General features: G+C 57.8%; 1 protein-coding gene across 2 annotated transcripts in view; it reads right to left on the reverse strand.

The window, feature by feature from the left end:
- Nucleotides 1-2,414: 2,414 nt before the first annotated feature.
- Nucleotides 2,415-13,133, reverse strand: part of MCAM (melanoma cell adhesion molecule) — a 14,383-nt gene continuing 3,664 nt past the window's right edge. The window contains exons 2-15 of one of the 2 annotated variants that reach the window (XM_014939996.1): nucleotides 8,769-8,896; nucleotides 8,445-8,658; nucleotides 8,266-8,336; nucleotides 8,090-8,177; nucleotides 7,728-7,907; nucleotides 7,518-7,645; nucleotides 7,191-7,353; nucleotides 6,980-7,101; nucleotides 6,560-6,698; nucleotides 6,327-6,448; nucleotides 6,090-6,225; nucleotides 5,276-5,417; nucleotides 4,709-4,826; nucleotides 2,415-3,861 (exon numbers count right to left, since the gene is read on the reverse strand). In XM_014939996.1, coding sequence (XP_014795482.1) covers nucleotides 3,832-3,861; nucleotides 4,709-4,826; nucleotides 5,276-5,417; nucleotides 6,090-6,225; nucleotides 6,327-6,448; nucleotides 6,560-6,698; nucleotides 6,980-7,101; nucleotides 7,191-7,353; nucleotides 7,518-7,645; nucleotides 7,728-7,907; nucleotides 8,090-8,177; nucleotides 8,266-8,336; nucleotides 8,445-8,658; nucleotides 8,769-8,896 — 1,781 coding nt within the window. In that variant the 3' untranslated portion in view covers nucleotides 2,415-3,831. The remainder of the gene's footprint in view (nucleotides 3,862-4,708; nucleotides 4,827-5,275; nucleotides 5,418-6,089; nucleotides 6,226-6,326; nucleotides 6,449-6,559; nucleotides 6,699-6,979; nucleotides 7,102-7,190; nucleotides 7,354-7,517; nucleotides 7,646-7,727; nucleotides 7,908-8,089; nucleotides 8,178-8,265; nucleotides 8,337-8,444; nucleotides 8,659-8,768; nucleotides 8,897-13,133) is intronic. The other variant, XM_014939997.1, reaches the window with a different exon arrangement.

The raw sequence follows: 13,133 nt of genomic DNA on the forward strand, positions 1-13,133 counted from the left end.
AAGGACCCCCCCCCCCCCCAACCATTCATGTGGGGTCAAATGCTAATACAAGGAGGTCACCTGAGCTGAAGGTAACTCCCCAACGTCCACGTGGGGTGAATGGATGTCACAGGGCTCAACTGCTATTGTGTGCACCCTGCAAAGAAGTCACTGTGTGGTGAAACGTGGTTAATGCTGGCACTGGGGACACGAGGGGCTAAAGAATACGAACTGGTTTTCCTCATATCAAGCACCACCAGTCTAATTAAATGGAGTCAGCGGAGCCAAATGGATGACACGGGGTCTGGGGGTGGTGTCCATAATTGGAACTGTAGCTCAGAATCAGAGTCTAAGGAGGAGGTGTGGTTCTTGCAGGTGTCAGCAGCATTATCCAGTGCAGGCCCAGGCATTCCACGGAGCCAAGGGACTGACAGGTACCTGTTAGCATTTGCTGGCAGCTGCCCTCCTTGCTAGCACAGCCCTATCATAGACTCGGAGAAAGTGCAACAGAACTGGTAACCAGATTTATTTATTAGTGGTTAGTCTGTCATAGCTAGTAAAACGGGCCTGTGTTAGAACGTGATAGGTTCTCATCCTGCAAGTATGGATGAGTAACTATCAGTATCTACAGAAGCTACTACTTGTTTTTTGTTAAGGTTATTATATTCATTGGAATCCAGGAAGAGAGATGGCTTTAGCATTATTAGTGTTTACAGCAGCTATTGTTAATAGATAATTCTGTTTATTGATTAGATTAGGATATTAAGGCTATCAGGTAATAGGATCTGTAGACACTAACAGCTACTAATAGCAATGCAATTTTTAGAAGATTCTACTAAAACACTATTAGTGATTATTAGCATTAACAGCAAGCGAGCAGCAAAGTTTTCTTACAGATTCTAATAATAGAACTAAGTATTGGTATCTATAGTAGGGAGTTATAGAAATAGCTGTTTCAACCCATACAGTATCTATTAGAATCTAACAATAGTTATCTAAGAGTAGTAGTTACATTAGCTGGTCCTAAAATTATCTGTCAGAATTTATCAGAATGAATATTTTTTAGATTTATTAGTATTTACAAATAGCTGGTAGTAAGATTTTCTTGTATAATCTACCAGTATCCAATAACAATAACTCACTAGGTAGTTACTAGTATCTGTATTCTCTAGAAATAGAATAGTCCAGTAGAATCTATAACAGAAACTACTTACAGAATCATCAATGGTAGTTATTAACGCAATTATCTATTAGAATTATTAGAATTCATGACTGGAATTTCTCATTAGTAACTAGCCATACAATTTTCTCTCATCATCTATGAGAATCTTCAACAGAATTATCTATTAATATCTGTATTAGTATTATTGCAATTATTTATTAAAAACTATTACTATTAGCATCTAAGAAATTAACTACCTATTTGTATTTAGTACCTATAGTAGCTATGAATACAATTACCAATTAAAATGTATTAGAATATATCAGTAAGAATTATCTATTAAGATCTAGAGTAGCTAGTATACGAATAACAGCTAGAATCTATTGATATTAAGGGAAAAATCCATTAATATATATTAGTGTGTATAGTAGCTATCAATACAATTATTTACTATAATGTCTCGCTATTTATCTAGTGATAAACTTATATCTATGAGTAGTTATTACTATATTAGCTGTTAATATAACTACCTACTAGATTCTATTATTGGGATCTATTAAATTCTATTGACAGTATTATCTTTTAGTATCTACCATCACTAGTAATATAATTATATATTACAATCTAATACAACCTTTATCTGTTAGATTAGCAGACTTGCTAGTATTAGTAGGTTTTAGTGTCTATATTAGCTATTAATGCAATTACCAATTAGAATCTACAGAATTATCTGCTGCCAGCTCCAGAGGGTATAAAGGTAGGATTAGAAATTCATTAACTACCGACAGGATTATCAGCTAATAGCTATCTGCACCTCGTGGCTGTTACCTCTTAGTATTTGGTTTCGGACTGGCACGCCCCCACCATCCGCTCTTCCCAGTGAAGGCACCACGTTTCCCTGCCCCAGCCGCGGTGCCAAGGCAGGCTGAGCCAACCCTCTGCTGCTGCCTTCAGCCAAGGGCCACCTCTGGCCAGAGCCGGGCCACGGCAGCACCTGGGGATGAGAGCCCTGGGCAGCCACCGCTTCACCCCGACCTTCAGCGGGGTCCCGAGGGCCGGGGTGAAGAGCGGCCCGTCCACTGACTGAAGGCCTTGTCCGAGGTGAAGAGCCCTTTGTTGTGGGAGCAAACCTGAAGGTGGGAGCGCGCAGGTGCCTTGGTAACCTGCTCCTGGGGCAGGGAGCCTTGAGATGAGCGGGGAGAGGAGAGGAGAGACACGCTGCCCTCACCCTCCCGCTGGGGCTGCTGCCGGCGGGAACAAACTGGAACCCAGCTTTCCACTTTGTACTTTATTTTCACATATATAAAAAAAACCTTGCAAGTTTCAGACAAAACTTCTGGAAATTTACACACAATCCAACAAAAATATATATAAACCAAAGCGTCTGCTTCGACAACACTTGTAGCTCAGGAGTATAGCTCACCGCTCGTTAGGGCGCTGGCCGCAGGGCTGCTGCACGGCTCCCTGCTCCCGGCAGAGGAGGCTGGGGGTGCGCGAGGGGACACCTCTCCCGGCGCCCAGGGTTAGCCTCAGCCCCTGTCCGAAGGGCTGGGGGGAGACCGGCTTGTGGACAGCGTAGCACTGAGATTACATGGTGACTTAGAGGAAGGAGAGGCTGCGGTGGCAGATCACTCGAGGAGGAGGCAGAGCCATGTTTGCAGGCAGAGGGCCCGAAAGGCCAGAGCAGCGGAAGCTGAAGGCAGGCTGCTTGCCCCTCGCCCCTCTCCACCGTCCAGCTGCAGCAGGACTGGCCTGGCTGTGGGGCCAGTGCCACCGAAGCACAGAAATAAAGCAGTTTTACCTGGGGCTGGTAGTCATTCAGCACAAAAAGAACCCTGAGACATTGCCGACTGGCCCTGGCCTAATATTCTTTAAATTTGGGGAGAGGGGGGTGGTGTCTGGGACCTGCTGTTGCTAGTAGCTCTGCAGCCCCCCTAAAAGCAATCCAATTCCCTGGGGAGTGGGGAGAGGGAACCCCCTCATATCAGCAAGGCTACGCTACAAACCAGAGCACCTAAGCCCTTGGTCTGGCATGCACCCAAGAGATGGGTGCCCCTGTCCTTGCTCTGCCAGATGCTCTCCTCCCGCAGGATGACAGCTACCTGCGTGGAACTCTCTACCAGCACAGCATCGCCAGGACACGCTGGGCTAAACCAACGAGACAAGGACAGTTCAAAGGAAAAGCAAAGCACTAACATCTCCCCAGCAGCTGGCAAAGGCTGCTCTAAAACACCACTTCCATTCTTCGCTCAACTAACCTGCACACCGCTACATCTAAGGTGCCTGGGACATCCCAAAACTAAAAATCAAAATTTCACCGGCTTTTCTGAGCAAGGTTGGGGGTAAAACGCATCAAAACCTTCCCACACACATACAGGACAGATTTTTTGAAAAAGCCTCTAATCCTTCCACCAGGTAGCTTAATGGGGTATTTCTTTCTAATATTGCTGTTGGCTTCTCTGTAGTAGTAAGCAAGTCCAGCTTTGCTGCTGCTAAGGCGACAACCTGCAAGCCCACGGTTGAGGTAACGGAGAGGTGAGTCAGGGGGTGTCCCCCACGCACTGGGTCTCAGCACTGCAACGCAGCAATCATCTCTGGCCATGCTCCCCAGGTACTGGAGCAGGGGTGGGACAAGGCAATCCAAGAGCAGGAAAGGTTTGAAGGAAGAAAGCACTTAGTAGATTCCCTCTCTAGTTTCTCAGATCGATGTATTTCTCGCTCTTCATTCCACCAAAACAGAAAGAGGGCGGGGAGGGAAAAAGCAGTTAGGGTTGAACATAAAACCAGATCCTCTACTGTCAGTGTCTGAGTGATGGGCAGCAATGCGATGGGAGAGAGCTGCCAGCCCAGGCCACCCCATGGTGGCTGAACATCTGTGCCAGGGCAAGAGGTGGTTGAGAATGAGCTACTGGGCAGCAGGAGCAGGGGTAGGGTTATCTCTTGGCCTAAGGCAAACAAAACCACAGCAGGCTCAGGTGCCACATCCTGTGGCTCCGCAGGACACACAAGCGTGGCAGCCCCTGCCTAGCACGGTGACCATCCAGCACCGATACTGTGACTGGTCGCTCGAGGCCTCGGTGGCTCTCAGCCCAGGGGAGAGGTAAGGGGCTCGGGAGCCCTCACCGCAACCTTTGGCTCAGAGGTGCCAGAGCTGGGCCCGATCTGGCCCCTCCGCTCTGGCTCCTGGCCAGAGATGTTTATGTAGTTCCTTCTGCCAGAGCACCCCGGGTGCCTGGATGCTGCTCCAGGGAGGACGGAAGGAGGCAGTGCCAAGCAGGCTGGGCAGTGTGTTCCCAGGGGCTGGCACGGAGCAGAACTGCACACAGGCAGGGGAAGGCTCCTCCTACGTCCTTGGAGCAGAGAGCCATGGCTTTGTCACCTCCCCTTCCCTCCCGCCACCCCTCCCGAGAGCTGATGATGGATGATGGAGGCCCATGCAGGGTGGGGAGTGCTGGGAGAGGAGCAAAGCATTACCTCGATGCACCCCCCTACGCTCCTCACCTCTGCTCCCAGCCCCGGGAGCAGCCCTGGCCCTGGGGAAGGGCTGTGCACGACGCTCTGTCCTACCTGGTCTGCGGCGGATCTCTTCTCGCCGTTGGCACCCTGCAGGAGACCCGCCTCTTCGGAAAGTTTATCTGACTTAACTTCAACTACAATCTTGTCTTTACGTGCCTCTGGCTTTGTGCTAGGGGAGGGAGGTGACAATTTTGAGACATGTTTGTGATACCAAAGAGGGTTTGTGGCCGGTTGAGCGAGGCCAAGCCCTGGGGCTCCATCTCAGGGGACGCTCTGAAGTGGGGCCAGAGCCAAGGAAGGCCAGGGGTGAAAGAGGCTCTAGCTCAGAGAAAGCTTTGGGCTGCCCAGCCCCTCCCTTGGCGGGGGATCCCTTGGCTGCTCTACTACTCTGTTGTCCTCCTCATCACCTCCCTGCGTGGACGGGGCGAGCATTGCGGAGCCCAGGCTGTGGGAAGCTGGAAGCGCGGCCGAGACCCCAGCATGGTGCCCCCGAGGCTGCACTATTGCCACCCTCTGCATTGGGCAGGGAGTGGCTGGTGCAATGAGATGGGAAGCATGAGTGATGGCAAGCACCTCTGGCCCCAAGGGCTCCCTAGCAGGGCAGGCAGCAGTGCTTACATGTCCTGTTTCCCAGCGCGGCCACACGAGATCTTGCCTTTCTTGTGCAGGAAGTAGATGACAGACCCCAGCACAGCCACCACGAGGATGCAGACGATGATCGCCACAATGATCACCCCTTTGCTCTCTGGTGTCTTTTGATCTAAACACAATGGGAGAGGAAGAAGTTAATGCCTGTCCCACCCTGATGCTCTCCGGCTTCTGCATTACTGCACCTCCCTGGGGACAAGGAAAGGGTCCCTGACCCCAAGAAAGCACCGTGGGGACTCCAGTTCCCGATGCTCCTCCAGCTCCCTGCAGGATGCAAATGTCAGCATAAAAATGCTCCATTAGGGCGGTTTATGTATGAACATATTGCATCCTGTTCCCAGTTGCCATGCATGCTGTAGGAGGATGGTTTACAGGGTTTCCTGGAGGACACCCCTTCACTTCCTTGCAGGAGGCTGCATTTGATGGCCTCGCTGGGCCACAGGCTGAGGACAAGCAGGCAGCTTTGACACCGCCGCAAACAGGCAGAGCCCCTTCCCTCGGCAGGGAGAGCAGCAGCGAGGGATGCGGTGTTAGAACCAGCAGCCAAGGCTCCCTCCCCCAGTCAGAGGCGAGCACGACTCCCATCGTGGCATGCTCCCTCCAGAGCCTGGGCTGGGTGTCCAGACTGACCTTTTCTGATGGACTCCACTGGGAGAGCAGAAAGGGAGGGAAAGAGATAAGAGCTCAGCCACGCCACGGCAGCACGGCACACACGGGCACCTGCGTAACGGGGGGTCAATACATCTCTGGGTTCCTGGGGCAGAGGGCAGTGCCCGAGACTCACCCAGCAGCTGGATGTGCTTCTCGCTGACCCCCAGCGAGTTGGAGACCCTGCACATGGCCCCTGCCCGCAGCAGGTCGTGGTTCACGCGCACCGTCAGGTTGCTGGCGATGTGCTGGTTTTCAACGTACTCATGGGCCTGCGAGGGAGGAAAGCGGTGAGGGACTCAGCGCCCCAAGCGACGTGCAGCCCCTCTTTGGGGGGTGACAGCCTGGACTCAGCACCCTCTGGAGCTCTCACCGTCCCGTTGACATTCCAGTGGACAGAGGGCCTGGGGAAAGCGATGGCCTTGCAGGTCAGGTTCACCACCTCGTCCTGCCGCACATACAGCGGGGAGCTGATGGCGACGATCCGTGGCTTCCCTGTGGGGAGGGCACCTCAATCCCCTGTGGCTCTTGGCGGGGAGCAGGGCTGACAGGGGGTGGGACGGGACTCTGGCCAGGCAGCATGCCTGCACACACGCCGGTCCTTACCCTGAACAGCCACGGCCACCTGCTTGCTCTGCTCCAGCCCCGGCACACTTGGTGCAATCACCTTGCAGCTGAAGTTGCTGGAGGTTTCGAAGGTGAGGTTGCTCAGGAAGAGCTGGTTCCCTTCCGCGACCTTCCTGCCCTGTTGGGAAGTGATGCCCCCCACCAATGAGCCCCGAGCGCCAGGCCCTGGGGCTGTCCCAGAGGGCTCAGCACAGCAAGGGAGCCTGCAAGCACAGGACCCCTCTGCAGCACCGGTCAGGAGGTGAAGAGGTAGAGATGGACAACACGGGTCCATGCAAAGGGGAATCCTACCCCTGGCCTCTCTCAGGAGACATGGAGCGGGCTTTTGGCTCTGCCCAACTTGCTGCAAAGCCCAGGCTTGCCAAGCCTGAGCACAACAGTACCAGAATGCCTGCTCACCTTCTCATCCCTCCACTGGTAGTCCAGGGCCACGGGACTGTAGGCATCACAGCTCAGCCTCACGCTATCCCCTTCCTGAAGGGGTGAGGATGGCTCCATCTTCACACGGACCCCTTCAATGTCTAGGAGAGGGATGAAAACCAGGGAAGGGTGAGAAGGAGGGATGGGGGCACTAACCTCGAGGTGCGCAGGGTCCTGTCCCCCGCCTTACAGTTCACAACAAGCTCTACTTCCTTCTCCATCTGTGTCATATCATCCAAGTCCAGGGTCTGGCATCTGTACAGGCCGCTGCTGCTCTTATTCACGCCATGCAGGTCCAGCACCCCAGTGGTGGTGTCTGCCAGGGACGACAGGTCCTGCCAGTCGTCCTCCAGCTGAAGGCAGTGGGGAGAAAGCAGAGCCCTTAGCCCCACACAGGCACCCTCCATCCCAGCTGCTGCACCCCACTCCTCAGGGGCCTTCAGGCATGGGGACAAGGAGCACCCGGGATACAAGAGGTTTGCCAAGGCAGAGGTGCCCAGAGCCCCTCCAGCCTCACCTCTCTCTTATAGAAGCTGAAGACAGGCGCTGGGTTCCCATCAGCCTCGCAGACCAGCCTTATGTCATCCCCTTCCTTCACCAGCGCTGAGGACGGCATGACCTGCAGCTTCAGGTGCTCTGCAGGGTCTGGGGGAGGAGGGTGCGGGGAGAGTTGGTGCAGGGCCACGCGGCACCAGGCAGCAGGCATGGTCCCCAGCCCCCGACTCACAGAAGACGGTGACGTTGACTCGCTGTGACTCCACGGTGTGGCTCTGTCCCCGCAGCCAGTAGTGCACGGTGCAGTAGAAGAGGGAGTTGCGGTCCTCCCGGGTGACATGGGCAAAGAGGGTGCTGCTCACTGTGTACAGCCCACTTGACTCCCTAGTCACCGTGGTTTGGATCTTCACCTCTGCAAGGGACACAGCTGCTGTTCCCTGCCCACGGGGAGGCCACGGGAGGCAAGGAGGGCTCCCTTGGGAGCACAGGGCTCCTTTGGGTGGCCACGGGCTGCCAGTCCCCAGCCAACGAGGCCCTGGATAGCACCTCTTCCGAGCAGGTGCAGTTCCTCATCCCCATCCCCATCCAACTCACTGTTCTCCTCTGGCTGCAGCTTCTCCCCATTCTTGTGCCACGTGATGTTGGGGCGTGGGAAGCTGTTCCTGCTCACGCACTGGGCGATCTGCGGCAGCAGAGAGAGCCTTGGGCATCGGGTGCCCCCATGGGGAGAGGGGAGCGGGGAGCCTGGCAAAGCTGGAGCCTCTCCTCACCTGCGGGGTGTCACTGCTCTGCACGGAGATGCCTGCTGAGTTCGCCGTGATTGCAGGGGCCTCGGGGACCTCTGGAAAGAGAAGCCACCTCACATGTATTAGGAGGGATGGGATGGGATCCCCCAGCAGGCCCACAGCATGGACACACGGCCGTGCTGCCCTCCTGCCCCATCACTCACTGTAGACGTGGAGCTCAGTGTGGTTCTCGCCTTCACCGTGGCTGCCTGCCCCGACCTGGCACACGAAGGTCCTGGCATCCAGCACTGTCACCTTGCTGATGGACAGGGCCTTGTCCTCCCCCACCGACAGCCGTCCCTTATAGTCCGTGTTCTCCTCCAGGACCTCGCTGCCTGTGATGTGGCACAGCCTCACCCGGCTACTGCGATGGTCGATCTGCAAGGCAAGGCATCAAGGCCAGGCTGACGGGGAGCCCAGGAGAAAGCCCTGGGCCTGCCGCCACCCCAGCCCACCACCCACCACTCCTCTCCCAGGTCAGCACTCACATAGAACCAGTTGATGTAGGTGTAGGAACCATTTCCAGGGATGTAGAAGTTGCACTCAAGCCTGGCCGTGCTCCCGATCTCCGCTTCAACCACCGCCGGCATGGAGACCTCCAGCTTGCTGGCTGCAGCTGTGGGACAGAGCCCAACAGTCAGGGGCAGGAAGCATGGGGAAGCACCTGTGTCTGAGTCAACGAGGGACCTGAGCCCAGGCCTGTCCTCATCTCTATCCCCTGAGGGGTGTGGGGCAGAGCCATGTCCTGTACCATCATCCCCCAGGCACCGTGTCCCAGTCCAGCAGGAGTGCCACCCAGGAGCATGGCCCCACTCCAGCCACCATACTGCCTTCTGCATCCACAGACAGCCCTCAGGATCAGGCTACGAACCCTGTTACCAGAGAGGGGATGAGGCACACTGTGCTCACACTACCAGTCTCCCCAGGACATCTGGAGACAACCACCCACCCCACTGCTGTTGCAGCCGCTGCCAGACCTGCCCTCCGCACAGCATCCCAGCCTTGCTGAAATGGACCTCTGAGCCTCCAAATTCCTACCACCACCACCACCAACGCAGGGAGTGGCTGCACTCTGCCCAGGGACGGGTATGGGAAGGAGCTCTGTCCTGCAGCTGGTGAGCCAGCAGACCACCTTGCCAGCAGCTTCAATCAGAGCCCCTCACACCCTGGAGCATGCATCTTGCCCCCCTGGTCCTGGGTCTGAGCCAGCATCCCAGACCAGCCCCCCCCAGGCCCTACTAGCCCCAAGGGCCAGGCAAGGAGGTGTCAGAGGTTAGCAGAGGCAGGGGAAGGGGCTGGGCGCTGGAGGCTGAAGCTGACGGCACAAAGGCTGCACCTTCCCGTGCCCCGGGACCAGAGCCCTGACGTCAACTTGTGCAGCCCCCACAGCAGCCCCGGAGCTGGGGCATGAATAAGGCACTGTGTTCCTCTGCAGCAGGACGGGGCACAGGGAGCAGCAGCTCAGAAGGGGCGTCCCAGCCAGCTGCGGCTGCCTGCTGCTCCCTTTCCCCCTTCAGGGCAACAGAGCCCAGTGGGGAGGCAGCATGCCCCCAGCCACCATGGCTGTTGCGCAGCCAGGACTCCTGAGTCCCCTCGCTGAGCTCTGACCCTGCTGCCCGGGCAGGAACCCCGAACCCAGCAGTCAGAGCATCCACCCCTGCAGCACACCCAAGGCGAGCTCCTCACTGCTTTTCTGCTCCCTGCCCAGCAAGCAAACCCAGCGCTGCCCACCCATCGCAGGGGTGGCAGCAGGGACCCGCACCCGTGGTGAGCAGAGCCTGCCCACCCCGGCACCCCACCTCCCCTCCCAGCCCAGCCGCCCGCAGCAGTAATGGAGCTCCTGGCCACGCTCCAGAGCACAGGGGAAGGTAATGGCTATCGATCGAGGACAGGGAACAAGGAAGCTTCCCGAGGGGCTGGGGGCAGAGCAGAGACAAGGGCTGTGTCACAGCAAGGCTGGGAACGCCATCGCCACCGGCCCTGCGGCTGCCAGAGCAAGGGGGGTGTGCACGCCCTGGGCTGGCAAGGGCAAGGGACAGAGGTCTGTCCCCCAGCAACAGGGCCAGCCGGCTGGCACCCACAGCACAGCCCAGGTATGGGAGCTGGGGACGAGAGGCTGGAGGAAGCCAGCTGTGTCAACAGCTCCCTTGATAGCGCTGCTGGGTAACAGACACCGAGCCTCGCGAGTGAGGCGACTTCAAAGAGCAATGCCGTGCCCACAAAATACTCTTTGTCTGGAGTGGGCATGTGGTGACACAGCGCCAAAACGCAGCCAGGAGCCCTTCTGCCACAGCAAAAGACAGGGCCCGCAGGACTAGCCACCTCAGGACACCCCAGCAGCCAGCTTTCCACCCTCGCCCGTCCCACCAGCACAATACAGCCGGCACCAAGCACAGAGGGACAAACAAAGCACTGCACAGGAAAGGAGGTGCTAGAAAAACAGGTGAAAGCCCCAGAGAGAAGCCTGTGCTGGCTGGGGTCAGGAAACCACCGAACCTACAAAGGAAAAGATAACTTTGTACCGGAGGTACCTGCCCACCTGTACAGCCACAAGCCTGGGGCTGGGCTGTACCCTGGCTGCCCCCCTGCACCTTCCCCCTGAGCCCTGATACTTCTGGGCTGCGGGCGCCCAGCCCAGGCTTTGCCCCCTCCATCTTTTTTAGCCCTTCGAGATGGGCCCCAGGCAGAGCCAGCCCCTGGGAGAGGGAGAGCTGCTGGCCCACCCCGCTGACCCGCTCGGCATGAGAGCCCTCATCCAGGCAGCGAAGCAGCTGAAACCATGAGCTCAGAGCTGGAGAATGGCTGGCATCTGGGGCTGGCATGAAGCACACGTCCCTCCCACCCACCCACTGCCCTTGAGGAGGTGGACATGGACGCTGCAGCCCCCACCCTGCTTGGGACAAGGGCTCGCTGCTCCCCAACACCCCTGAGCTGGAAGGAGCACTCGGTGACACCTCAAGTGTGGCTAGCGGGGCGACAGAAGGCTCCCCACAACCTTGGGGACACAAGGCCTCCTCCTGTAGCTCCAAGACCCCACAGCCTGCCAGGCACTGGGCACAGGCACCCTGGCACAGCACACTCTGGGGACATGGCGATCCTCCCTTGTGCCCAGCGTGGCTGCAGGCACCGGTTCGGTGGGGGGACCCTGGGCAGGGCTGGAGACCCACGGGCCGTGCGTGGAGCAGCCCAGCTGTGGAGCTGAGCTCTAGCCTGCACCATGCACCCCAAGCGCCTGGCACAGCTCCAGCGGGAGACCTAGAGATCTGGAGAGAACGTCTGCAGCAAGCAAGCAGGGAAGCGAGGAGAGCCCCCGTGCCTTTCCATCTGGCTGGCGGACAGCCGGCCAGCAGCCAGAGCTCCACAAGAACAAAGATTTGCTTTTAGAGCCGGGGAAGGGGGTGGGGAATAGCACAGCCCCTCCGCCAGCCTCCTGTGGAGCCGAGGTGTGTGGGGAGACGGCGAGGAGTGCGGCTGCGTTGGTGGCGCAGAGCCCCCAGCACAGAGCCCCCGGCACGGAGCAGCAGAGGAGGGGCACCACAGGGGTCTAGAGCCGCACGTGGGATGCCTGAGGTTTCCGCGGATTTCTGTTCCCCTCTCGGGGAAACCAGCTGCGGCCAGATCCCTCCTGCTCCCAGCGCACTCACACTTGCTGCCTTCCTCTGCCCTGGCAAAGCCACCATTCCCACACAGATCCCCGAGCCGAGGTGCCCCAGCTCCCAGGGAGCGGGATCACCTGCACCCCTTCTTCCTCATAGAGAGGAGAAACGGCGTGCAGAGCCCCGGCCCTGCAGCAAGCACCACCACCACCAGTGCCCAACAGCCTCCGCCCCAGCCCAGCCCTCCCGGGGATGGGGAAGTGGACCAAGGCCCTGCTGCAGCAAGGACGGGCACTTTGCACCCCCTACACGAAAGTCCACCACCCCATGAGGACCCAGCCACGTGCAGCAGGAGAGGAAAGGCTCACAACCTCGGCCAGGTGACAACATTCACAGAGATGTTGTCTCTACCAGCTGGAGACTGCAGCACAGAAGGGTCCAGGGTGGCACCGACAGCCCCAGTGTGGGCTCAGTCCCCTGCCCCGGCACCGCGGTGGGTGCCCCGGCCTGCCCGGGAATGGCTCGACCGTGGGCTGCTCACGCTTCTGGGAGGCACCGAGCCTTTCACAATGGCTGGGCTGACAGACACACGGGTGCCACGGATCAATAGCCGCCTCGCCTGGCACACGTGCTGTGAGGAAGGGGATCCCGGCACGGGCTGGGGCTGGAAGCAGCCCGCCTTTGGCTCGGGCGTTCAGCTCTCCCGTGGCGCCAACGCCTTCGCAGGCTTCCCCGGTGCCCGGGGCCACCTCCGCAGCATGGCTGGGCAGGGAGGAGGCGAGAAGGCGGCAGGGAGCAGCCGGCGCACCGGGACCACTCCCTGGCCTCCGGCGCGGGGAGAGAATGCTGCGGGGAGCAGGGAAGGGCAGGAAACGCAGCCCCCCTCCCGAGGGTGAAAATGGACTGGAAAGTGGATAAAAAAAGAAAGCGTGAAAAAAGCCAAGAGAAACACAGCGCTCGGGGAAAAAACTCCTTAGAAGGAAAGGGGTGGATGCTTCCTAATAACTCCACCAATTCATCCTGCTGTACACTAAACACACGTGGGGGCACCCTGCCCCTCGCACCCTTGCCTCTGCCCCACGGAGCACGGCTCCAGGAGCCTGCCCGGCACCTTTCCTGGCCACCGGGGCCAGCCCCCCCGGGACACAGAAGCCACAGCTCACCCCGTCCCGCCTTCGCAGGGGGCTGCGGAGGGGTCCTGAGCGCAGAATGGGGAATGGGGTGCTCCCGGCTCCCCCCACCCCGGGACCCCCCCCC

This window comes from Calidris pugnax, unplaced genomic scaffold (assembly GCF_001431845.1).
Source record: "Calidris pugnax isolate Ruff unplaced genomic scaffold, ASM143184v1 scaffold92, whole genome shotgun sequence".
Lineage (NCBI taxonomy): Eukaryota > Metazoa > Chordata > Aves > Charadriiformes > Scolopacidae > Calidris > Calidris pugnax.